Source organism: Heloderma suspectum, chromosome 4 (genome assembly GCF_057233095.1).
Source record: "Heloderma suspectum isolate Gila_16-S chromosome 4, 16-S_ref, whole genome shotgun sequence".
Taxonomy (NCBI): domain Eukaryota; kingdom Metazoa; phylum Chordata; class Lepidosauria; order Squamata; family Helodermatidae; genus Heloderma; species Heloderma suspectum.
The window spans coordinates 42,017,225-42,043,295 of record NC_139461.1 but is presented as its reverse complement, the minus strand read 5'-3'; the positions used below and the strand labels follow the sequence as shown (position 1 = coordinate 42,043,295).

At 43.4% G+C, this 26,071-nt stretch overlaps 1 protein-coding gene across 3 annotated transcripts in view; it reads left to right on the top strand.

Annotated features, from left to right (window-relative positions):
- CPQ (carboxypeptidase Q) overlaps positions 1-26,071 on the top strand; it is a 265,330-nt gene that overhangs the window by 157,324 nt on the left and 81,935 nt on the right. For all 3 annotated transcript variants that reach the window (XM_084848003.1, XM_084848005.1, XM_084848004.1), the window contains one exon: positions 3,131-3,242. In XM_084848003.1, the coding sequence (XP_084704129.1) occupies positions 3,131-3,242 (112 nt within the window). The remainder of the gene's footprint in view (positions 1-3,130; positions 3,243-26,071) is intronic.

Sequence of the window (26,071 nt, the reverse complement as noted above, 5' to 3'; positions counted from 1 at the left end):
GTGGATCTGTGATCTCCCTGTTGAGCACACACCATTCTTCCCCCCCCCCCCTTTTCTTTTTTCCCTCTCACCTTGTGCTGAATATGTGAGGGCCTTGGCAAATATTAGCCCTGGAGGCCAAAACACATTTGGATATCTTATACTGTTTTCATGTATAAATTATCCGTTACTTTACTATTTATCGGAATACTCAGAGCAATCTACAAATAATATTTAACAAGTAAAAAAACATGTTTAAAGCTGTAAAATCATATTAGGAAATAGTACAAAGAACATTGTTTTGAAACAGCCGCCCCACTCGCCCCCCAAAGGAGAGGGGGAGCAGCTAAAATTGGACCCCTTAATTTTGGAGACTTCCAGGCATGGGCTGGCCCACAATTAGGATTGGGTGAATTTGCCCATTTCAGTTTCCTTAAGTTTATCATTTTTCCAGTCTTAAAATTTTATTCACCTCAAACTTTGAGAATTTCTCCAGTCTTAAATTTGGTTTATCCTTAACGTTGAGAATTTTTGAAAAGAAACGTTTGTATGAAAATTCATAAGCATTTTTGTGCCCATTTTCCTAATACATGCATTTTTATGCATTTGGGCCTAATATACACAATTTTTGCAAGCAATATTTCTAATATAATGTATTTTTTAAAGCTTTTTCCTGTAATATATGCATTTTGTATGCATTTTTTGATTGGAGAATCCTGTTGCAAAATTCAGAGAATTTTGAAGACAAGTGAATGAATTTCTCCTCCATCCCTACCCTCAATCTTATTGCTTGGAACACCATTCACAAGACTAGGATGAATGTGGATATCCGTTCTGGGGATGACTGGAAAATATCAGTTGGTGGGAGAAGAGGGAAGGTTGCCTGTGTAAATCAATCCGTAGTGTAAAAAGATAATTGATTATATGGTTTGCAGTATATCCGCTGCAAAAGTTGATAAGCTTGATATGCAGAAAGTCTTTCCAGTATTATTTTCTTCTATGATTGGTAATGTCTATCAAGAACTGTCAGGCTCAAATCTCAAGAACTTGGCCTGAGCTAAACACAAAACACTGGCTTCAGCTATGGTGATCCAGACACAACTGAACTCTAAATTCACAGGTTATACTCCTTTTCCTAAATGAACTGATAATCACATATGGGATTAAAGGGGCTGGTAGTGGGTTTGCAACCCAGGAAGGGTCACATATAATTGATAATTATATGACCTTTTACCTCTGTATGGAGCATCTGAACATGGTGACCACAGGTTTGTTTTTTTTCAAGCCATTTGTTTGTGCAAATTGCAGCAGCCACATGTATAGCCCCAAATGTGGAGGTTCTGGTTCATACAGCTGGTGCCCTGTGTGATCCCTGCTATGTTGGAAGTCTACAGGTGACCCTATGCATTCCCATAGGCAGTTGCAGCGAAGTCACCAAGTATCTGAATTGTGCAATGTGTAAAAATACCTGTATGCTAAATAAGGTATACCTAAGCATTACCACGTTTTCATAGCAGTGGTTTTGAATGGAAATGTTGGAATTGAATTTGAAGGAGTTAATAAAGAGAGAGTAATAAACATCCATCTTCCCACCATACTTCACTGTTACTTGGTCTGTTTTAAAAGGCTAAACTTGTCATTAAAGACTTGGCTCTTGATGACTTCTAACAGCAATAAACAAACCTAATTTTAGGACAACAAACAGCTGGACATTTGACAAGGGAAGAAATGTTTCTGGAACCCTACAGGGTTGGATCATCTAGGGGAGATTTTCAGTGGGAAAACAGCCTGGGGGGAAGGGATCAAGCACACCGCTCCTCCACTCAAAACCACTGCTACCCATGGCTGCTTTTCTTTCTTTCTTTCTTTCTTTCTTTCTTTCTTTCTTTCTTTCTTTCTTTCTTTTAAATGGGCTTTGTTACACACATTTGTGTGTAGCATGTAATTTCCACTCTCAATAGCCCTTAGTACTAACCTATGGTATTCAAAGTCTAGCAACAAAGGCCACTGACATATACCTATAACTGTCAGAGGGATCAGCCCAAGCACTTGATCATCCAAGCATGAATACAAAGTTGGGACAAAACTGTAACTGTAAGGCCATCACCAGCGGTGTAGTGGAGGCAGGGCTCACAGGGACGCAGCCCTGGCACTTTTTCATTAGCAGGGACTCTGTGTCATCTGCCACCCGCCTCAGAATTCCCTGTTCCCTCTCAGCTTAGCTGCGATCCTTACTGTAGCTGTGGGGGGAATGAGTTTTCCAAGCAACAATATATTGTTCCATGTTGGAATGCAAAATATTTGGGATGACTTGGTCTGGAATGGGCAGTTTAGACCTATTCGCTTTACCAAATACGTGCTCCTGGTGGAGAACTGGTTTGCTGATATGGATCGACACAGCTACCTGAAATTTTTGGACTGCCCTTGGAGACTGTCACAATGAGCTCCTGCATTTCCAAATTTACCACTACACCACTCTGTGTGTGTGTGTGTGTGTGTGCGCGTGCACGCACGTGGTTCATTCCAGCTGGGTGTGTGGATGTTTCTGTTGGAGTGGGAGGGGGGAAATATAATGAAGGAGCTTAGGGAAAGCTAATGGGTACTGCTGGGGCGCAAAGGGAGTGTGCAAAGGGGCTGTTTAAATGAGAAGGGATCTGTCCATGAGGGCTGAGTTGAGAAGGTGAAGCTTCCATAGAGTATCATATTTTGAAAACCTAAAATGTTTGTGTTTGAGCGAGCGAGCGAGCGAGCGGGCGAAAAAGATTTTAACACCCCTGCATTTTTTCCTCAGACGTCCAGTTGAAATACCACTGCCTTACTCTCAGCTGCACTGTTTTTGGATACCAGCTGAAGGCTGTATCCAAAAATAATCTTAGAAGGGGGCGTGAAAATTATTCTAAGAAAAATAATCTTAGAAGGGGGCATGGCTGTGAGGGGGCGTGGCTGTGACTGTCATGAAGGGACCCGGCACTTCTGAATTTGCCACTACACTACTGGCCATCACTGGCCATAAAAAATGTCTTTGTGCAATCATGGTTCATGCTACAGGAATTAAACCCACTGGAAGAATTAAAACAACAACAACAGAAGAACCACTGGAGACTATGAACTTTCTGGTTCAGCTTTTCATGTAAATATCATTTCTTTTTAGGTTGTACTGGTGAGTGGACATCTGGACAGCTGGGATGTGGGGCAAGGAGCCATGGATGATGGTGGTGGAGCATTTATATCCTGGGAAGCGTTGTCGCTCATCAAGGATCTTGGTAAATATTTACCTTAAAAATGATCTAAGGAGTAAGGAATTTAAACTTTTTTAAAAAGTGATAGCTGGTGTCATCATTTTATCTGATCCCTGGCCATTTGCACTGCAATTATTGCTCAGATTCCTTCTAGAAGTCTCTGTTGTTGTTTTCAGGAACCTTGTAATGCTGTTGCTTTACAAATGTAACACTTCCTTATTTTTCAGGTCTGTGACTGAACACAAACCAAAGTTCCAATGTGTCTTGAAATCCTAAATAAGGAAACATCTGTGTTGACTATAACATTATGGTGTTCATGAAAACCCTGTACAAGCCCTATCAGACACCTGTGATCGCATTTGTAAGGCCTCCGTATGCGCTCCATGGTAATCTCCATCATAACTCTCTATCCATTTTCACCAATAGGTTCTGCCACTGCATGTATAGGACGAGTCTCCAACTCTTGTTTATGGTTGCCACATGTATATTATTTATTTAATTAGTAGATTTATATCCCAGTTTTCAACTGCAGTCCTCAAAAGTGGCTTACAAAATTGATAAAATAAGACAGATACCGCGAGAACTTCTTCCCACAGGACCAGTGGAGGCTGGTGGCTCTGATTTTGGTGGGGCCATGATTGGGTTTTAGTCAGAACCAGCCAGAACTCTAAAGGAGCTATCCAAGGTGCTGAACCCTATCCCCAATGGGTTCAGCACCTTGGATAGCTCCTTTAGAGTTCTGGCTGGTTCTGACTGAAACCCAGAGCAAATTCACTGCCCCACTGACATCAAAGCCACCAGCTTCCACTGTTTCCCCCTCAGCATAACTGCAATGCAGCAGGCAATTTTCGAGGGGGATTGCAGTTGGGGAGAGAAGGGTTAACCGTACATGCTACAACACCCCCCGAAATCCACCCTACACGGCATTTAAATTTGCAGACAAAAAGTCCATTGGTGCCAATAGAAGGTTTTTTTCTAAGCGTAATTGCTGGGGGGGGGGGGTTCTTCAAAGAACTTACCAGCCACTCTTTTTTTAGCATTTTTTCACACCTGTTCATAGCCATGACAAATTAATTGTAGTAGTTGAAGAGGAACTACTGATTTAGGATGATCTGGGGCAGGGTTCAAATTAAGTAAATAATGTATTTTATTTAGCGTGAGTTGGCTGAAATGTAATTGGCTGGCTTTACCTTCTGTGAAATTTAAATCAATCCTACTAATTATTTCTAAATTTGCATATATAGATATAAATTAGCATATTAAATTCTATGCAGATGTGTGTCCTTTGAGCCTGAACCCTGAAAATTTAATTGCCTGGCAATGCCCCTGCAGTCACCCCTATCAGTGATGAGTGGGCAACAGAGACGTCTGCAGTATTGCTGAGGCCTCTGGGATATCTCTCTTCAGTCTAGGTGGGCGGACACTTTCTAGCCAATGAGCAGTGAGAGCAGTGAGTGATGATCAGATCTCCCCTCAGCAGTTTGGCCAAGGGTACAGCCCCTAAGGCTGAAGAAACTGATCCCCCCTGAACTGAAATTTTATTTGCACACATCCCGTTAGAAGTCAGTATGCCACAGTGAATTAAGCACTGTATGGAATCCTGGAGGCTCACATGTTTATTCAGCTTAGGCCTCAAGGGAAACACATTTGCAGTCCATAGCTGTTTTTCTCCTTGCTCTAAAAGGATTCCACAATAGGGAAGGGGGACAATTCCATTTGGCCCACATTTTTAAACAAACTGACCAAATTTGCCCTTCCCAGACTAATATGCATATCCAGGGCTGGTGTCAAACATAAGTATGGTTGGGCACCTGCCTTGGGCCCACACCCCAACAGGGGACCACTGACAAGAGCCCCATGAAGTTGTAATCCTCTTCATCATTGCTCCCAGCGGTTCCACATGGACCTATGGCCCACCAGGAGCAGAGCCTTCAGTGTGGCGGCTTCGTTTCTTTGGAACTCTCTGCCCCTGGTGGTCAGTCCGGCACCAACACAGTTTTGCTTTCGGTGCCTCCCGAAAACAGTTCTGTTCCAGGAAGCAATCCTTAAATGACCAGCCACAGTTTATATTGACATTCTGTTTTTAATAATTTTAATACAGTGTTTTAACCTTTTATCTTTTTTACTATTGTACTTCTCCTGTTCACCGCTCTAGAATCTGTTTGGATGGGGAGTGCTATACAAATGCTGTAAATAAATAATTGCGACCTGCTTGTTCACCTGCCTCTCACTCTGGTCCAGAGAACAGTGGTGGTGAGAAGGAGGTGCAGCAGATGCCATTGCATGCTTGCTGATTGCTCTCTGCCTGCCAAGCAAGCAAGTGACAGCAATGATGAGAAAGAGGATGAGGAGCAACAGCAGCTGGTGACAATGGCAGTGAGAAGGTAGAGTCACCGAGGAAAGGGCCCATTGAGGGTGCCTTGCCCAAGGGCCCTCAAAAACCTGGAGCTGGCACTGTGCATATCAGAACAGAGCCATCCTTCGGAGTGCATTGAGGTGCACTCAAATGAATGTTGCAATGCAGTTCTCAGCTCAAAGGTTGCATACAAAAATATTTATATTTGTTGCCTACAAAAATAAGTATATTAGGGAAAGATGTGTACAAAAATGCATACGTTAGATAACGTTGTATACAAGAAAAGGAGTGACTTTTTGTGCATTTTTTTAAAAATGGAGAATGATGTGGAAATTGGACAGTATTTATGATTGAAAACATGCAAAACCAGATATAGACTGCTCTGTCCCTCCCTACGAATAGATAGCAATATATCTGAAAACATTTATAAAGTCGCTCCAGCTTGTTTTAAGGAGCTCAGCCTCGAGTTCCTTCTTTCTCCAGATATAGGTCATATCTTAGTTCCTTTATAAAGGTTGTTGTATTAATCAACCAGCGTTTCCTACTTCATAAGCTACATACATACATATATACATACAATGACCACTCTGTTGTCCCTTAGAGAGCAATCCTATGGCTCCTAGGCAGCATCTGGGGGGCCACAGGATTTTTCAGATTCCTGGATCTGAGGTCAGGGGCAGTGCTCTGACCTCAGACCCAGGAGTCCAAACTCCCCCCTCCCCCTCGTAGACGTTGCCCACCCCAGCACTAGAGAAATGCAGTCAAATTTCCAGTTCTCTATCCTCTAATTCCCATTATTCTCCAACTGCCCAAATGAGCTACAGCCGTACGGCCAAAGATATATGTCTAAAGAGACTGGGCTGCTCCTCTGCTGATTTTTCACTAGTTATTACAGTGCTAAAATATCTGCTACAGCAGATGATGAGTGGGTATATTTTAAAAAACAACAGTCTACTTTGTACCTAAAATGAATACCTTTAACATTAACAGCTTTAAATTCATAAAATCTGTCTCTGAATTATGCACCATATTATTAATGTGTGTATTATTTCATGTGTCTTCCTTAACGCAGACAAAGTAATGGTCATGTTAGAAGTCTGTTGGAATGAAATCACCATTGCCTAGTGAGATTGCAAAAGGCAATTGTTGTCACTATTAAGTTCACCAGTGATTATATTCTAACTTCTTTGCTAGATTAAAGCGTTTCTCAGATAGTATTAACTGTTTAGGGCACAATCCTACGCATGTTTAGACAGAATATAGGCCTACAACTCCTAGTATTCCCCAGCCAGCCATGCTAGCTGGGGGATTGGGGAATACTGGGAGTTGTAGGCCTATATTCTGTCTAAACATGCGTAGGTTTGCTCGCTTAGGCTCCTAATTGGCCATACTAACTGGCCATACTTAAGCCTTGATTGGTCAGTGTTTCTTTCTGGGTCAGACCGCAGATCACTTCCTTTCAGCAAATTATTCATTGCCTCTCATTCTTGACCCTGTTGTGTTGGCCAAATTCTTGTTCCTAGATCTATTTGGCCTCTCTTGGCCTTGCAAGTAATTTGTAGTTGCCTATACTTAGTGCTATTTCTCCTCTCTTCCAAGTATACACCAGATTAGTCTCTCTGTCTCATATCATCCTCCATTTGTATGCATTTAGCATTTCCACTGAGAAGTACACAAAACTGCCACCTAATTTATTTTCTGTATCCTTGAAGACCAACCAGTGGTTCCTGGTATATCCATAAATTCACCAATGGCCTAACCAACTATTTTTGGTTTGCTTCAGTTTTGCATGTGTTCATTCATAAGTCCATTCCATTCAGTCTCTGCATTAATCTGTGTTGTTGTTTTTTGAAAGCTTAACAAAAATGGATATATTTTTTATACACATTTTTATTGTAGAATACATATTTTATATGTACTTTGGTATGTATTTTAAGCTGAAAACTACACCACAAAATTTGAAGAAGTGTGGAATCAGATGGATTACTGTGTTTCAATGTGCACAGTAGTTTGGGAGGTGTGAATCAGGTCAGTTTACATCCAAGTGCAGACCAAATGAAATCCTAGCGCTTCCCTACAGAAGGCAAACCATTACTATATTATAGCCAGAAGCTGTCTCAGCTACAATCAGTAGAATACGTTAGGTGTTTTGGTGCTCCTTTACAAGCATTCTAATTCTTCTTTTTCAAGCCCTGTATCCTGAGACCAGTGTTGCAGAATTTGAGCAGCCTACATCTTAAACACACCAGATAATATCAAATCTCTACTGGCATTCAGAGTCCATTCTTTTCTACCTTTAATATTATTATTTTTCTTAAATTCTTAAATCAATTTTTGAGCTATTATTTGCAGGGGGGAGAGAGAGAGCCCGTGCGCTTATGGATTAGGAATGTGGTATGTATGTTTTTTTAAAATGTACAAAACGTACTTCTCTGGGATTGAGGGCTCCTTGTACTACCAATCCAAAGGCATTGTGCAGCTATTCCAACTTTTCCTCCTTAACAGTTTTTTTTTCTGGAAAAAGCTAGAAGAACTGGTAGGAAAACATGGGGGTGTTACAAATGAAAGATGACATCATCTCCCCCTCCCCCCACTAAAAGTCCCAGAGTGAGGCAGGGCAATCGCAAAAAATGAAAGCCACATTTGGAAGCACCCTGTGTCCCAGTCCCAGTTTATAGTTCTCCCAGCTGGGTGCTAGAACACAGCACACACCTGCAGGCATACAGATTCCAATGCAGACCCAGACCTCTCCCTCTTGCAAGGACTTCCCCATTCACTTCGGGCGCGGGGGGCAGCTCCATATGGGAAAATAGTCACTGTCCATTGAACAAGAAGAAGGGGGCCACACTCTTACAGGAGTTTTATGAGTACATAGGAGGGCAGATAGGGCTTTGTATCAGGTACTGAACTGTGGAATTGGAGTCACTGGGGCAGCAAATTTAGAGATATTAGGTACTGGTATAGTAGTGTTGGTGCAATTTCATTCAGTCCAGTGTAAGGGCTATGACACAATACCACATCTGAAACATTATAAATTATGGTTACTAAAGCCAAAACATTTCTCATAGGGATGGAAACAGAATAGAGATAGAAAACCAGCAGTCTTGGCCTTGTTCCTCTGGCAAATGGTGGCCAATTTTCGTCCCATCTAAGTAGCAACTGGAACAAATGCATATATTAATATGTACAGTAAAATTAAAATACAAAGCAAGATACTGCTTCAAAAAGGATTATTAAATGAATGGAATTAGTGTTTCTTAGCACTTCATTAATTAGTATAAATTATGTTTTATTCCAGCAATTGCCCTTACATAAAAGCACATCCTGGCTTTATTAAATATATACATAAACTTTCACAAACCAGTCTCTTACTACATGACATTCTCTCCATTAATAACAGTTCTGGTATGCTTTAGCAGCTCTCTCAAACTGAATGGTAGCTGCACAGATGAATGTTTTATCTATGAGTGTCGTGCTCCTTTGCATAACTTCACAGTTTAATGGACCACAAGGAGAAAGTGGAACAACCCAATTTTGCCACTGATGGGATAGTTTTCTGCCCAGATGCTGCATGACTAATTTGTTGTTTCAGTAACTTCTCCTAACTATCTAGAGCGTTTTAATGAAAGCCACTCTAGTGCAAGCCTAGGCATCTATTTAAGCTAATAAAATTGTTAATTATGTCACTTTTTTCCCTTTAGATTGGGCAAGGGGGGGGACCGTTAAAGATGCATAGCCAGATCCCCAGATGCTGACAACTGCTGAAATAGTCAAAGGGAATTTCAGACATTCAAGTCTGGGAAGCCTTGTTCATGAAATCATCTATGGAAGCATGAATTGTGTGGAGTGGGGAACTGGATCGTGCATACTGGCCTTGCCCTGTCCCCAAAACCCAGGTCTTTATCCAAACTTTCCATAAGTACGCTATGTATGCGCATGGGCTCTGCTCACAGCTTCAGGTGAATCTGTCATGGCTGGGGGCATGGCCAGCATGAGTAATCTTGCTTTCCACTCCGTGCATTCATTTCTTCACTGATGAATTGCGAAACAGGGCTGGAGCAAGTTCAGAATCAGATATGAGGTGTGCTGTTGTCGTTGCTTTGCTGCAGTGGCAAAAACCGTGGTGTTTTTTTAAACCGTTTTTCTTGCCCCAGCAAGGCAGCAGTGGTAGTGCTCCTATGGCTGAGTCATGTGGGTGGCCAGCTCAGGCCTCCCAGGTGGTGAGTGACAGCGAGTGAAATGGGGGCGGCAGCAGGAAGGTGTTCCTGAGCGCAGGAGATGATGATCTGCTTTTCCACCCATCTGTCACCTGAGGCAAGGGTCTCACCTTGCCTCATGAAGGAGACGGCCCACTGTGTGAATGGCACGAATATATAAGAATGGCACCCACCAAACAGCCAAAATGTGTGAGAGATTAAGATTTGCTCAGCCAACCTCATTTTGTTCTCCCTCGGATCCGAAGGCTGGATGGAAAGTACAAAGGACTCTAGTCTACCATCTGCATTCAAGCCCGCATAGGGTTTCTTTTCCTTTGCCCTCATTCCAGCCATATTCCTTGTGCTGCTTGAGTCCAGGTGTGTGTTCATTTGACCACCCTCCCCTTGAGGTGTCAGCACAGTATCACAGGGGAGGTCCGAAGAAAACTTCCTTTGGCGTGCAGTGCCCATTGCTGAAAAGCCCTTCGTTTTTGAGATCATAGGACCTTTCCCTGTATTAGGGGAGGGTGGCAGTGCCAACTCCTTGCAGGGTCTGTTCGGTAAAGGGCAAAGGAGATGCCCTGCATCAGGGCACATCTCAGAGGGTCCAGCAAATTTCCTTGATGCTCATTGTGCTGGAGAGCCATGTGCTCGTTTTGTTGATGTGGTTTGTTTGCAGAGCTAGACTTCTTTCTGAGCTCAAGCTGGCCACTGGTATGACTTCTTTCTCACCCAAATGGAGTCCTGTGTGGTGAGTGAGTTCTTTTGGAAATAGCCAAGGCAGGGCTGAATGCTATCTGTGCAAAAGTTAGCAGTGTGGGCTTTTCCTTTTAATTCTTATTCAAACTGCATTCCTCATTTTGCTTACAGACTCGGCCAGATGTGTGTTCCATTTCCCTTTACCACCCTTGTTTTCAGGGGAGGTCAGAAGAAATCACATTCTGAATCTGGGCTGCAGTTCCAATTCCTTAATTAGAGAGATAGGATCTCTACTTCAAGGGTGACAGTTCAGGAGAATAATGGCTGCTGGAATGATAGCATGTATCTTTAGAGGCCCATTTCTTGGCAACTAGGTCAAGGGAGACTATCCAAACATATCACAGTGCATGTTCAGTGTGACATATACAAAATAGCTAAGGATGCAGTCTCTCCTTAATTATTTGGGCCTCTAGAATTTCTTTTGCTTGACTTCAGATGTGACTGCTTTGTGCTTCGCTATTTTTAGTCAACCAGTGGTAGACTGGATGTTCATATTTGTATCAAGGTTCCTCTGTTCCCAGCCAGGATTTGGGGGTAAGGGTATTTCCTAACATCTAGGCCCATTACTGCACAGCTAGGGATGTACGAGAATTTTGTTCCTGATCACAAATCATGCAAACGTGTCCAGTTCACAACCCTGAATACAACCAGGAGCACAATTCCAAGGAAGTTTTCAGGATTTTCCTGAACTTGTGTTCACATTTGAAAGTGTACACTTGTGCAAGTTTGCACTTCAGAAAATGTGCACTTGCGCAAATGTGCATCCCCCCCCCCCAATCCACATTTTCATGCTTTAGCCTATGGGGGAAGTGCACATTTTGGGTGCACACTTTTAAAAAATCTCATTTTTCCTGATTGAAAATGCACATTCCCCTCCACACACACTTTTTTAAAAAGAAAAAGATACCTGCATTTGGAACACAAATGAGATGAACCAAGCTTCAAGGAGGGATTTGGAAAACCTCAACAAGCTGAATGTTTGCCCATCGCTATGCATGGCTCATCTTCACGGCTTGCTCAAGACATTTTGCTGCCTGAGGTGAAATACAAAATGGCGCCTCACCATTCCATGCAGAGAAGCTGACTGGACTGGTAGTTCAATCTTACTTCAATGCTACCTATGAGGTAGCATCCTCCACCACACCTGAAGGCAACAGGCTAGTTTAAGGGGTGCAGGACAGGCACATACAGCTTGTCTTTCAACAGAGAAGAGCAGCTGGGGAGCTTAGAAGGAACACTTAAGCAGCCACCCAACATCTGCCACCTGAGGCGGTCTCCTCACTCTGCCTAATGGTAGGGACAGCCCTATTCATATCCCCCCCCCTTTTTTTTTTTTTGCTACTTCAGTTCACACATGGTCTTTTCTGAGTTAGTGGCAGAAACTATAGGGAGGAAGTGAAGAGTCAGGATAGTGAAGAATGTTTGTCTTTGGGGGTGGAAAGAAGCATTTTGTACCAGAGGAATGCAACCATTTCAAACCTGTACCTACACACACACCAAACAAACACAGAGAAAAGCAGCTGAGGAGATTTTAGCAGAGAACAACCCAGGGGAGGAAATATGCCTTTCCCCCTCTTTTGCCTTTCCTCTACACAAACCCACAGCCTCCTGAAGGTGTTTTTTACTTTAAAAAAAAGTTAAGGGAAAGCCATATGTGGCTTTACATCTCATCCAGCTTGGCTCCATATCCCATTTGGAGATGTTTCATGAAATGTAATCCTATAAGTGTCTCTTGCAGTTTTACAGAGTTGGTTACATTGGCATTAGTGCTTCCTAGGCAAAATGGACCCGAGAGACCCGTTTTCCTCTTGAAAACAAAGAGAACCCACATGTGCTTGTACATAGAACATGTTCCTGCTGCTGTTTCCATAGCAACTCATTGAAACAAAAGATGGCTCCTGTGACCATGAAGGTGTCTGTTCAGACTGTTAATCCTTCTTTCTAATCTGACTGTTGTACATCCACTAACATGTGAGAGGATTCATGCAATTAAACATGATGAAACTATAGTAATTGAGCTATAGCTTCTCAAGATGTGCGCACATGGTCAAACAGCTTTCAACATATGCAGTAGTGTACATGCAGGTTTCCTATAGGAAATAGGATCCACATAGGAAATTAATGCATATACATTAGTTCTGACCTTAGCCAATTATGAGTTTCAGACCCACTTAACTTAGGATTTTGGATATTGCGGGAAGAGGAAGCAGATATCATTTATTTCCTGTCTCTGTGCTTCTTTGTAACATCTGGAAACAAGGTTCATGCACTGCCCCAACTGGAGATGTAGTCAAGCCCTCCATTTTGTGTGTTACAAATACGTACAGGAAACAGGAAGTATGAGTCACATGGGCTTCCTGTCATCTTCCCTCCTACAAGTGCAAACATTTGAAGCGGCTGTTTCTCAGTTCGAAAATATATACCCCTCCAGCCCCTGCTGCTGCTCCCCTGCACAGGTTTTCATAATGTTTCCTGGGAAATGTAAAATTGGGATTGGGCCTGAGTTTACCAGCTTCTCATCAGCAGGCATTATCTTCACTGGAGGCTGAAGTGTACTCGATACAATCACAATAAAGACGGTCAGATATGACTTCATGCTGAAGGGTATTCAGACTCTTTGGAATCCTGTTGAACTACCAGAATGCAAAGCACCATTGAGAATGAGGCCACTGCATCATTGTTTCTTTGTGTTTTTTTAAGAAAATAAACATTATATATTTAGTATATATTACATATATTACGGGCTTTTAAGAAGGCCCTGAAGACTTACTTGTTTACTCTGGCCTTCCCCTAATTATGTTTTATCAGACTGGGTTATAGCTGCAAATGTGCTGTAGGTTCTGTCTTATGCTGATGTTTCTTGTTTTGGGAAACATTTGCTGTTTTTATTACAGCATCGGTGCTTTATTATATCACTTTTGTTATATACATAATTTATTGTTGTAAGGCACCTTAGGAGGGCTCCTGCCCTGAAAGGTGGCCTACAAATTAATTAATTAGTTAGTTAAATATACATGCCACAAAGCCTGATGCTAGACGAGTTCTGTGTTGTTGAGACAAAGAGAAAATTATGTGGGGAGTGCAAACCGAATAGTAAATCTGTATACTCAGAAAAGCACACCAGCAAAATGATAACAGGAGAGCTAGGCCTAGTTCAAAGGTCATAATAAAAAAACACCCGTGTTTCTGTCTGAAAGAGAATGAGAGAACATGACGTTTTTCTGGTCTAGAACACTCTCATATTGCGTCTATGGATTCTAAACAAGCCAATGCTGAGAATGAGTAGAGAGTAATTGAGCAATTTTTTTTTAACAGAGAAAGGAATTATGTAGAACAGTTGTGGCCAGCTTCTTCGGCCTGGGTTTGGGCATAACTCCCAGAGTCAGATAGCTTAGTGGCAGAGCACATGCTTGGAGAAGAATCTAGGTTCAATCCCGGCCATTTCCAGTTCTTTGTTGTTGTTTTAAAAAGCACAGTCCTCTATTTGAAGTGTTGCCAGGGGACAGTCCTCTGTATAGAAGCATCCTCTGTTTGAAGGGCCATGAGAACTATAAGAAGGGAAAGAGAGGCCTTGAAATTGCCTAGTTACTGTTAGCCCCTGTTAGCACACAGCCCACCTGGTCACAGTCTTCCTCACTGTGTATGGAAGTATGGCAGTATGGTAAGTATGGTAAGATGTGTGGCATTTCTATTTAAACCCTAGTAATAATTTATACATTTTAATCTATACATTATACATATAAATCTATACATTATACATATAAATCTATACATAAATTAGCATTAGAAACAAATCCATACCATCCTTTCCCCTCTCTTTTTTGATGATGCATTTCCTCTTTTTAAGCGATGCAAAAGAGGCCATTCACTCTCTGTCCTATTTGCATGCATAGCCTTACTTGCTAATGTGGCTGCTTTCCCTGCAGTTCCTGTTTTTGACCAGAGGTGAATGATGATGCATAAGTCAAATCTCAGCCTGACGTTGTTCATGTTACCAGTTCAAGCTCACGTCTTGATACCCAGGTGCTCAGTGGCTGGCTGATCAGTGGTTCAACTAAGGCTGGACCCAGTGCCGGCTCTAGGTCCCTGAGAGCCCTTGGGCAAGATACCCTCAGTGGGCCCCCTCCCTCAGTGACTCTACCTTTTCACTGCCATTGTCACCAGCTGCTACTGCTCCTCATCTTTTTCCTCATCTTTTTTCTCATATCACTTGCTTGCTTGACAGGCAGAGAGCCGGTGAGCAAACAGGCAGTGGCATCTACTAGGGTGTTTTTGTGAACCGCCCAGAGAGCTTCAGCTGTTGGGTGGTATAGAAATAAATACATACATACATACATACATATATGTAGTAAACAAGATAGGTAAGGAGGAGGGACAACTCCATGGGGCTCTTGTCAGTGGGCCCCTGCTGGGGTGTGAGCTTTTAGCAGTTGCCAACCATGCCTATCCCTGACACCGGCATGGCACGACCTTGACGTCAGAGTATTTTTTACTTTATTTGTAAAAAGAGAGCATACAACTTTCTCTCCAGGTCAGGAGAAGGGTCCTGGAAGAAAGCTGGTAACAACATGGTTTGGTTGACATGAAAATCAGAGACCACCTTTGGTAGAAAGTCAATGTCCGGTCTCAGGTCAACCTTTTCCTTGTGGAAAATCATGTAGGGATGATCCACTTGTAAGGCAATGTATTGGCCCTAGGAGCATAGCCAAATCATTTATAGTGTTAGAGGGGCCTAGAGATCCACAATGCTTGCTTAAGTACATTACTGGTGCAATTCCCATGCCAGTAGGCCTCTGAGCATGTGCAGATGAGTCAAAAGGCTCATAACAGCCTTCTCAGTGCATTCCTTACTAATGAGTAGAAAGCCTTATCAAGCACTCTGCCTGGGAAGCAAAGTCTGTTTACAGGTGGCTGTGCTTGAGAACCAAACACGTCTAGCCTATGCTGGGAATGAATGCTAGGGGTGCTTGCTAGTGTTGTGCTGCTTCATTGCTGACATGTAGAGTATAAGACCCATTGTACACAATGGCTCGGGGTTCAGAGAAGCTGTCTGCTCCAACCATTGGGTACACCTGTGTGTTGGATCCAATAAAGTACTCCTTGTAAGTAAACCTTTGAGTCTGATTTATCACTATCTTGGCATCTCTAAATTAAGAGTTCGAAGCCTATGGCCGGGGAGACACAGGCACACATTTCACTAACTTGCCTAGATGACATGATGGTGACCAAGAAGGCAACTTTCCATGATAGCAGGTGAAGGTCTGTCATGGCCAGAGGTTCGAAGGACTTCACCACTGTGGCTGATTAACACCAGCAATAGAGGTAGGTGCCATTACTAGTGCCAGCTAGCTTCAGCAAGGGCGGAAAATCCTCGACTTCCTGTTCCAGTGTATCATTCCTTCTATGTTCTATGTAAATTCAAAAGGGGGGGGGCAGCTTACGTAAAAAGAGGAAACCAAGGCCTACCCACTCTTTTGTTATTCTCCAGCAGTGGGCTTTCCTAGCAGTAGGCAGCTGTACTCCAAGCAGTACTGAGCTTCTGAGTCTGGTTGCCATTTTAAGTTCCCAGAATATCTCCCGCTCTGTCTCTTGGGGGCATGATGGAAAATCAAAATGGGAACTACTAGACCCACCAGGAAAAGTTTACTGGGGAGTAAGCATAGGCATTTGCGTAGGCATTTGTGGTGGACCCTGCTGGGGGGCCAGGGCTCCAGCAGCTGCCCAAGGATGCCAGGTGCTGCTGGCCCTGGTCATGCATTCTCCACAAGAGTCATAGTAGCTGACCAAAATCTTGTCAGAGTCTGAACACTGCCTGTGATCTGCTGCTTGAGTATCCTTGCTACAGAAGGACAAGAAAAACATACCAGGGAAGAATGGTTCATATATATATATAAAAGAAAAAGACAGAAGCCTGATGTATCTGACTAGCATCCTGTGCTGGCTGGTCAACCCACCCCCGCCCCAGTGGCAGCACTAGTCTCTGCCCTGGCAAGCAAGTCCTTTTCACCACAAGTTGAAACTTAACCACAAGCAGAGCAGGGAGCAGCTTTACCACACACCACGAAGAAAAAGTGGCTGACATTAGCACAGCCGTCACGTGTCTTAGCCCTGGGGTGGCTGTAGTCGAGATTTTTGATTGACTTGCAAACCAAGAAAGAAACTTTCAGGAAACAGATAGAAATTTGCTTTGTTTGCAATCCAAATTTGCTTTGTTTGTAATAAAGACTTTAAAAGGGGTACATTCCTGTGTTTGCAAGAAAAACGTCACAAACCAAAATGTCATGCTGGCTCAGAAGGGATGTTATATAGAGAGCGTAGGAAGGCAGTCTTAGGATACTTACTGTTGAGAGTGTAAAGGATGATGCAATTGCTACTTGCAGTAGTACAGGTTTACTAAAGATGTCACTGAGTTTTGTAATGCTTTAGCTCATAGTGCAAACTTCAGTGATTTGGGATGCTCATCTATCAGTCAAAGTGTTAGTATGGTCATAGACCAGCATTAATACAACTAAGACCAAAATGTAAAATATTAATGTTGCAATCCTATATCCATTTACCTGGAAGTAAGTCACATTGAACCTATTCTCATTGCATTTACACTGTGTGCATGCATGTGTGTAAAAATGTTGATCTGTTATTTACAGAAAGATTAGCTGATTCAAAGATTTCTTTAAACCTGACAGTAATTTCAATCTGATTTCTGCGTAAAATTCACAGTATAATAAGATATGTGTAATAGAGCCAGCCTCTCCAATCACACAAGGACAAAACATGCAGTGAAAAGAAAACCCTTAAATCTTCCTTGTAGCAGCACAGAGTGTAAAACATTGAACCTAGCCAATGTAAAAGCACACCTATATTTAGGAAGATTTAGACTTGTTGCCTCTTTTGGGCGCAATCCTATGCATGTTTAGACAGAAAATAGTCCTAGAACTCCCAGCGTTTCCAAGCCAGTATGGCTGGCTGGGGAATGTTGGGAGTTGTAAGGCTGTTTTTTTGTTTGTTTCATTGCTATACTTCCCATTAGCTGAAGTTCTCTGTGCAGTTTACGAGACAAAGCTTAAAACCATAAAATACCATAACATACTGTAACATAGTAAAACTTAATATATAACCATAAGTTTAAAACAGAATCAAACCAAAGAAGTACCCAAGGTAAAAGCCAGCAGCAGTGCAGAGATAGAAAAACGCACTAATACCATTTTTAAAACTGAAGGGATAAAAAGCCTGGAAAATAAAAAGGTCTTCACTTGTCACTGAAAAGACCACAATGTAGATGCCAGGTGAGCCTCTCTTTTTTCTGTCTAAACATGCATAGGATTGCACTCTTAATCCCATAATTAGGATGCTTTGGTTAAAAATGAGGTGAGCATTGCAATCACTGCGTTCATCTCCACCTCAGATTTTAACATCAGCTGTAGACGATCATGTACGACACTCTGTTTCTTATGCTTTTTGCTTTTTCCAGAACCACTGAAGCCATTTCCTATCACAAGTTATGTGTGTGCCAACCCAGATTCTGTTATGCAAATTGTTCCCCTGTTATCAACTTAGCTTTTGGACTCATGCAGATCCCATAAGAGTAGCTGCGCTGAACTAGAGCAGGCATGCTGGCTGGGGATTATAGGAGTTGTAGACAAACACATCTGGAGAGCACCCGGTTGGAGAAGGCTAAGCTAAAGAGTAAAAATTCAGTGACGTAGTTGCTCATCTGTACGTAGCTAGCATGATGGTGACCCACTCAAAAGTCCCAGTACAACGTTATCCTCCTTTTCATATCCTTCTCTTAAAGAGAGTTCTCCCTAGCATGTTCTCATAGTACCATTTGTCTTTTTCCCTCACATAGCTCAGCTATTACCTCAGCAGAGATTACTCACAAATGCACTTCTAAGCCCTGTCCAGCCTTACGTCTGTTCCTGTATATTTCATCTTTAATTGGGCTATTACCTCATTAAAGGGAAGATGTCTAACACTGAACTTCTTGTGCTTGCCTCTTAGTACATCCCCTTTCCCTTTATCAGCTATGTTTTTCCTCAGGTTTATTTTTGACATGGTAACCAGAATCTATTTCCGATCACCCTCAGCCTGCAGCCTTTTGAGCTCTCTCCATCTTTTCAGTGCCCTTCTTTCTCCACATAATTTTTTTAATCACATCTAATCTCTGCTTCCTCCATAATGTTAAAATCTCCTCTGTTTGTGCGCTTGGTCCTGAAAAGCAGGAAACATCTCATACCCAACTGCTTCCCTTGCGGCCTCCACTAAGAAGCCTGCTCAAAACATAGTCACCTCATCATCAGACAGAGACCTTCCTGGCTTTATCTCTGTATTCTTCAGTCAGTTGAGAACTACTGAAGGATAACATGATAACAACACAAGAGTCCTGCTGGCTCCCACTACTGGCCAGACTCCCCCAATGCTGCTGCTGCTCTAACAACAACACCTCCTCCTTGCTATTACTGCCTGCTCATTTGCCCTCGCACTGGGAGAAATGTCCACGATCAGGCAGAAATAGCGCCCCGTGCTTGCTCCTCCTCATTGACCTATCCTTTCCCTCATGGTGGAATGGCAGCCTTAATATTTTAAGACAGGCTTATCCAATCTGGTGCCCTCCAGGTGTTTAGGATTATGCCTTCCATCATCCCTGACCATTGGCCATACTTATGGGAGCTGATGGGAGTTGCAGTCCAAACTATCTGGAGGGCACCAGATTGGGTGAGCCTGTCTTAAGTAATAGTAAGACCTAATATTTTCATCCTTAATGTGGATAGTCAAAAGGGAGGTTAAGATCCTTTGTCAAGGGAAGGGGCAGTGTTGGAGTGGATGGTTGCCACCTCTTGCTTCTAGGGATGTGTGAATCCACCCCCATCTGGGTTCTCCAGGCGCTCACCCAGCCCCTGCCCCAACTCGCCAGTCTCCAGACCACGCTCGAGCCCCTCCCACACTCAGTGAGTGGCCCACATTCACCCTGGCGAGCGCATCGAGCTCTGCAGTTGCCATTTTTAAAAAAAAAAATGGCGATCACAACAATGCACATATCTGTATATGCGCGAAAATGCACATTTTGTGAATGCACATTTTGCATACACACAAAAATGTGCATTATCACAAATGCTCATATTCACGCATATGCAAATTCCCGCGAATTCCTGCTGGGGTAAGCATGGGCTGCTTGCTGAGTGTGCGCAGGGGGCAAGTGGGGGCAGGGGCTCAGCAAGCAGGGCTCGGGGTACAGGCAAGAATGTACACATTCTTCTTGCATTGATTAAAGTGTACTTGTATGCACTTTTCAAAAGTACGCATTTTTTCACATGCATTTTTTAAAAGCACGCACGTTGTTGAATGCATTTTGGGGGCACCGCAAATCACATTGGAAGCCCGGAAATGTATGGACTCTGACCACAGACTGCGTCTGGTCAAAGTTTGTGTTCAGTCCGGAACGTACGAACTTGGTAAATCCTGATCAAAAACAAACTGAAAAGAGTAGCTAGAACTGTCTGAGTATTTCATTTCAGCTTGTGAAGCATTGGAACTTGCCCCGCAAGCAACCCTGAACTCGAAGCATTTTTCAGGCAAAGGTCGCCTATGCCCGAGCTTGCAAACATGTAGGGATGGCAGAGAAATCTGCCACGGACTCCAATGAGTCTGTGGCGGAATGGACTACTCCCCCCCGTCACCCCCCGAAATCCTCCCCAGACGGACCCTACCTGCTGCCGGCTGATCTGGCCAGGTCCGTCCGCTGCCGTCCATCCGCTGCCCTGGACTGTGGATGGAAATGGTATCCGGCGTAGCCGACACCATTTGCATCCCTGCGCTTTTTGGTGATAGGTTACGTAAATATTTACGTAGCCTATCATGGCATAAAGCAGGGATGCAAATGGCGTAGCCAACGTAAATATTTGCATCCCTGCTGTTTTCATGATAGGATATGTAAATACGTAGCCTGTCACGAAAAGAGCAGGGACGCAAATGACGTCGGCTACGCCGGACGCCATTTGCATCTGCAGCCCTGCAGCGGATGGAAGTCCAGCTGCGGACAGGCCTGGCCTGCGGCTCCGCAGACTCAGCTGGGGAGGATTCCGGGGGGAGGGACAGATTGCCTCCCCCCCTCTGCAGACGCCCCGGATCAGAACGGGGTGAGTATTTCGTACACCCCTACAAACACGTTCTCCAGATGCGTTGAATAGAAAAATAGCAAAATATGCACTTTAAAAATGCAAATAGAGGGCGTATTACCTAAGTTCCTGGCCCTAACATGGAGTTGGCACTGAGTAAGCTGCTGTTAAGATGCAAGCTTTTATTTCATGTTTTATTGCTCTATATTGGAGATAAGCAACGCAGTGCCTGTCAGCTTTCCGCCTTGGTGGCACAGGATCACATTTTATTGTTTGTTGGGTCATCCAAAGGTTGGTCACTTTTGGAGGTGTGGGGAGATTTTCTAAGGGAGAGAACCTTAATGTGGCTAGGTAGAGACCTTTGGCCTTATATTTCCTATGATGGTTGATATGTTTATACTTCGCCTTACACAAATGTAACTGGAGCATGCAAAATGATTCAATACTGACGTGATAGATGGGTCTGGCCACTCTGATGTGGTCATCATTTTAAAATCATTTTGTGCATTGGGTCTTATCCCACTTATCATAGCGACTTTGTGTCTGAGCCACTAAACAAGACATGGATTGGGATGTTTGTGCTTGCACTGTGATGCTTCTCCAGGCCCCATTGAAATTGAAGTGGATGTATATCCCCACCAGGGGGCCACTAGTCATGTGCAACATGTGTTGGATATCAGGACCCATAGGTGTACTCCTAAATGGTAGAGAAAGTGAGACTAAAGTGTTATACATAAATATACTAGTATTGATCAATTGAAGTTAATGGATGTTAACTGAATTAGAATGAACCAAAACAACATTGTATTCAAATTTTCACTGCAAACCATTGTGAGAAACTTAGAGTGCAATCCTAAAGGATTGGTGCCCTTTTTACAGAGATCCCTGAGACTGGAGCCCTCCACCCATTCATTGCCCTGCCAGCAAGACCCGGCAGGACAGGTGAAATGACAGAGGCTTTTACAGCCTCCTGTGCCACCTTCAATGCAATTTAAGCTAGGTGGGCCTTTGAGGCCATCTTAGCTTCCTTCCCTCTCAGTTGGCAGTGATGGCAGTGGAGAGGGTTCAATACTGAACAGATCAACCTTTCTCCCCCCCACCCCTGCCCATTGTTCCTAGGTGTTTGGAGAAATCCACAATGGAATCAAATGAGTTTGGATTTTTATGAATCTGACCTGCAGATTCCTCAGTGGATCAGCTCTTTCCCAGTCGGGCAGATTCCATGGACTTGTGGGCTGTTTTTCTAACTTTCCAGAATTTTGTACAAATGCATTAATACAAAAATATGCAAAATAAAAAAACAGCCAAAAATGTGCATTTTCCTCATAGGTTAAGTGTGAACATGTTCATTTGCGGGGGGGGGGTGCCTTTGGGGGGATTTGTACATTTTCACAAGTGCAAATTTGTGCAAGTGTAAATTTGTGCAGATGCGAATTTACACAAATTTGGAAACTCAAAAAAATCCGATTCCATTGATGAGCAGATGACAGAATGGAAGGCACCTGCCAATCTGTGAAACGCAGATGGAACAGATTTTACCCAGTCCCTAATTACCCCACCCCCTTTCCTCCTTCCCGTTTGAGGCAAAAACAGTGACCTCAGAAGAAGAGCTACTGCAGAGCTTCCACACCAGCTGCAAGGGGTGAAGGGGTGGAAAATTCCCATTCAGATTTCCCTTCCCAAGGTCATAGCTGTGTCAATGGCCTTGAGGAGGCGGGAAATACACAGTATCCTATGGCTCCTGCAACACCCTTCCAGGGACCATAGGATTGCTCTGTTAGTATCTCTACTTTATTTATAGAAAACGATGCTGAACCCTGAATGGGATTATATCTTAGTCATGCATTTGACACATGAGTCTAAAGCTGCTGTAACAAAATATGCAGCTAAATATGTAGCCATCGTACATCCAAGTTACAGGCAGTCTGGTGTATTGTCATCAGGTGCTGTTTAAAAGGTGTTGAATAAGTTTCCACTCAGACTGTTAAATACCGGTGGCATTCAGGGAATCTCTTATGCCTTGTGAAATCAGATCAGCCCCTTTCCCCCTCCTGGAATGGAAAAGCTGGGAGAAGCTGCCAAAAATGGATAAGCAACCGTAATGAAACATGTCATACACATCCGCTTGTATAATATTTCACCTCCAAAAATGATTTAAAAGAAATCAGACTATAGGGCAGGAATGAAAGAAAGTAATATCTTTAAGAAAACTAAAGTAATTCATTTTGCTAAACCTCTCAATCCAATATCAGTGCAACAGTTACTTACATGTCATGTGTAACTTATACCACTCTTTAAATTCCCAAGCAGCTAAAGGGAAAGTCACATGGATTTTGAAAAGTCCTGCTTATTCCTGCTTATTATAACTTAGAGGTCAAAAGCGGCAAATATTCAGATGGGAATTTGTTATTAATTTGTATGCTCTATTTTGCGTGATACGTGGATTCATGCAGTGTGCTTGTGCTCCTCCTCTCAAATAAATTTTCTCAAAAGGAGTCAATGCACAGAAGCCATTGAAAACAGTGGGGTCCCACAGGGATCTATATTGCGACCAATGATTTTCAACTTGTTCATAAATGATGTGGAATTAGGAGTGGCCAGTGAAATGTCTAGGGATGTCAGAGAAATCCGCTACGGATTCAAATGAGGCCGGATTCTTTGGAATCCGGCTTCAGGAATCCTCAGTGGATCCGGACCACTTACCTCCGCTCCAGGAGAACTGGAGGCGGAATGGCACTCGGCTGCTTCTTCCAGCCAGAGCCGTTCACCTCCCTCCTGTCCCTGCCGATTGCCTTTTTAAAAAAATGTCTTTTTTTAAAAAAATGGCAATCGGGAAGATGTGCCCATAGACTTATACGCAAAATAGAGCAGTGAATCTTGCATATAAGCCTATGGACACATAGACTGATATGCAAGATTCATGACTCTATTTGTGCATAACTATGGGCACATCCTCCCGATCGCCTTTTTTTTTTTTTTAAGACTTTTTTTAAAGGCAATCGGCAGGGACAGGAGGGAGGTGAACTGCTCTGGCTGGCAGGAAGGAAGGTAAGCGCCCCAAGCCAGTTCCCCCCCCCCCGGAATCCGAGTGGAGCAGAACCGCGCTGGAGGATTCCGGGGGGGGAGGAACGAATCACCTCCCCCCCCCACGGATTCCCCACCGGAACAGACGGTGGGGAATTTGTACACCCCTAGAAATGGCCATGTTTGCCAATGACATCAAATTATTTACAGTGCTTAAAACAAAAATAGGTGGTGAGGCGCTCCAAAAGGATCTCTCCAGACTGGGAGAAAGGGCATCCAAAATGGCAAATACAGTTTAGTCTAAGCAAATGTAAAGTGATGCACATTGGGTCAAGAATCCAAACTTCACATATAAGCTGATGGGAACTGAGCTGGAGGTGACTGACCAAGAAAGAGATCTTGGGGTTGTGGTGAACACCGCGATGAACATGTCAACCCAGTGTGCAGTTGCTGTGAAGAAGCAAATTCTATGTTAGGCATCATTCGGAAAGGAATTAAGAATAACACTGCCAATATCATACTGCCCTTATACAAATCTATGGTGCAACCACAGTTGGAACACTGGGTACAGTTCTGGTCACCTGTCAGGGTGGAAACTGAGCCCATAGAGGCCCAGAGCAGTTCTGATTCTGAGGAAGAACAGCAATCCATGGGAGAGGAGCTCGCTCATCTCTCACAAGCACAGCAGCTGGCAGAGATTCCTCCTGCCAGCATTCCTGGGAGAGATAGTGAACCTGGCAGTGAGAGAGCGCTGGAGGGGGGCTTGCTGGATGCTCGGCGCAGACATTGGGAGCGACGACAGGTGGAGGGCGCGGAAAGGAGGCGTTCCGCTCGTTTGGCGCTCAAACAATGGTCGCGTCCCAACGACCCAAGGGAAAGAGGGAGGATCTCTCCATAGCCCATAAGTTCAGAGTCTTCCCGTGGTTCCCCTTCAAACGGGGACCAACTACCTTACCTGGAGCTTAGGCTATTCTGCTATCTTTCCCCAGTGCTGTTCCTTGCTTAGTCGCTAGTGATTAGTATCTGAAAGAGTCATAAAGTAATAAAGGAATAAAGCCTTGGAAAGAATCCTCATCGTCTGAGTCCTGAGTTGGCTATTGGAGGGAACTGCAAGAGGCAGCTAGGGCGCTCCTGACAACACCTCACCTAAAAAAAGATATTGTCAAGTTGAAAAAAGTGGAGAGAAGGACAACTAAAATGGTCAAGGAGCTGGAGCAAGGAGCTAGAGATGAGGAAAAGTTACAACATCTGGGACTGTTTAACCGAGAGAGAGGTGGACAAAATTATGCATGGTGTGGAGAAAGTAGATAGGGAGACATTTTTCTCCCTCTCTGGTAATACTAGAACCTGAGGTCATCCCATGAAGCTAAGTTGGTGGGAGATCCAGGACAGATAAAAGGAAGTACTTCTTCACACAGCGCATAGTCAAACTATGGAATGGCTACCGCAAGATGTATGGATGGCCACCAATTTGGAATCTTGGACACTCTTTTGTTATTGCAGACATTGCTGCTCAGTGCAGTCTTTCTGTGACATGTTGTGGGGTGGGGGTAAGGCTGGGTATATAAATAGGTGAGAGATAAGAAGGGATTTTGAATTGATCATTGTCGATGGCTGTATGCACAATTATAAAGAAATTCAAGCCTTGCAGTGCATTAAAAGTTATGCAGAGCATCACTTAGTGCCACTTGCCCACAGAGGTGGAAAACCCGTTTCCAGCTCAGTTGCGCTCTTTTTGCATCCATTTACACACATGCGCACGCAGTCTAATCCATCACTGGCATTTAGCATCTAGTAGTTTATAACACCAATAATTAAGCCTACCCCTCCCAAAACATACAGCCCTTGTTTGCCATACTGCATGTGCACCATTCATCATACAGAACTTTATTTCAAGGTGTATTTTGCAGTCAGTAATCCAAAAGCACATGTTTTTAGGCATCAGAGCAAACGTAAAAAAACAGCAACACCTAAAACCAAACACCTGACCTGACCCTGACTAGTGGCTTCATGTGATGGTTTCAACGTGATTGCTGTGTTATTATCTTAATGTGACATCATTGGCCATCTGGCTGATTTGAAATGGGTAGGAGGCTCTAATCCTGTGCTTTAATAGTAAGTAAGAAGCGCACTAGTAAATCCCTTGGATATTTTTGAGGTTTTGCTTTTGAAAATGACAGGCCCACTCCTTCTGTGCTTATTTTCTATTTGCTTGAAGTCGTGAAATGCCATTTTACTAACTCTGTGCCTTTCCCTTTACTTCCATTATGTAGACATTGCAATATTTTCCATTCTTTTAGTTCCCATTTGTCCAATTATTTGGGGTTCTCATTTGTATGCACTGCCAAAACACACACCTTAAAACTCCAACCAGAGATTAAGGTTGCTATCCTATATGCACCTACC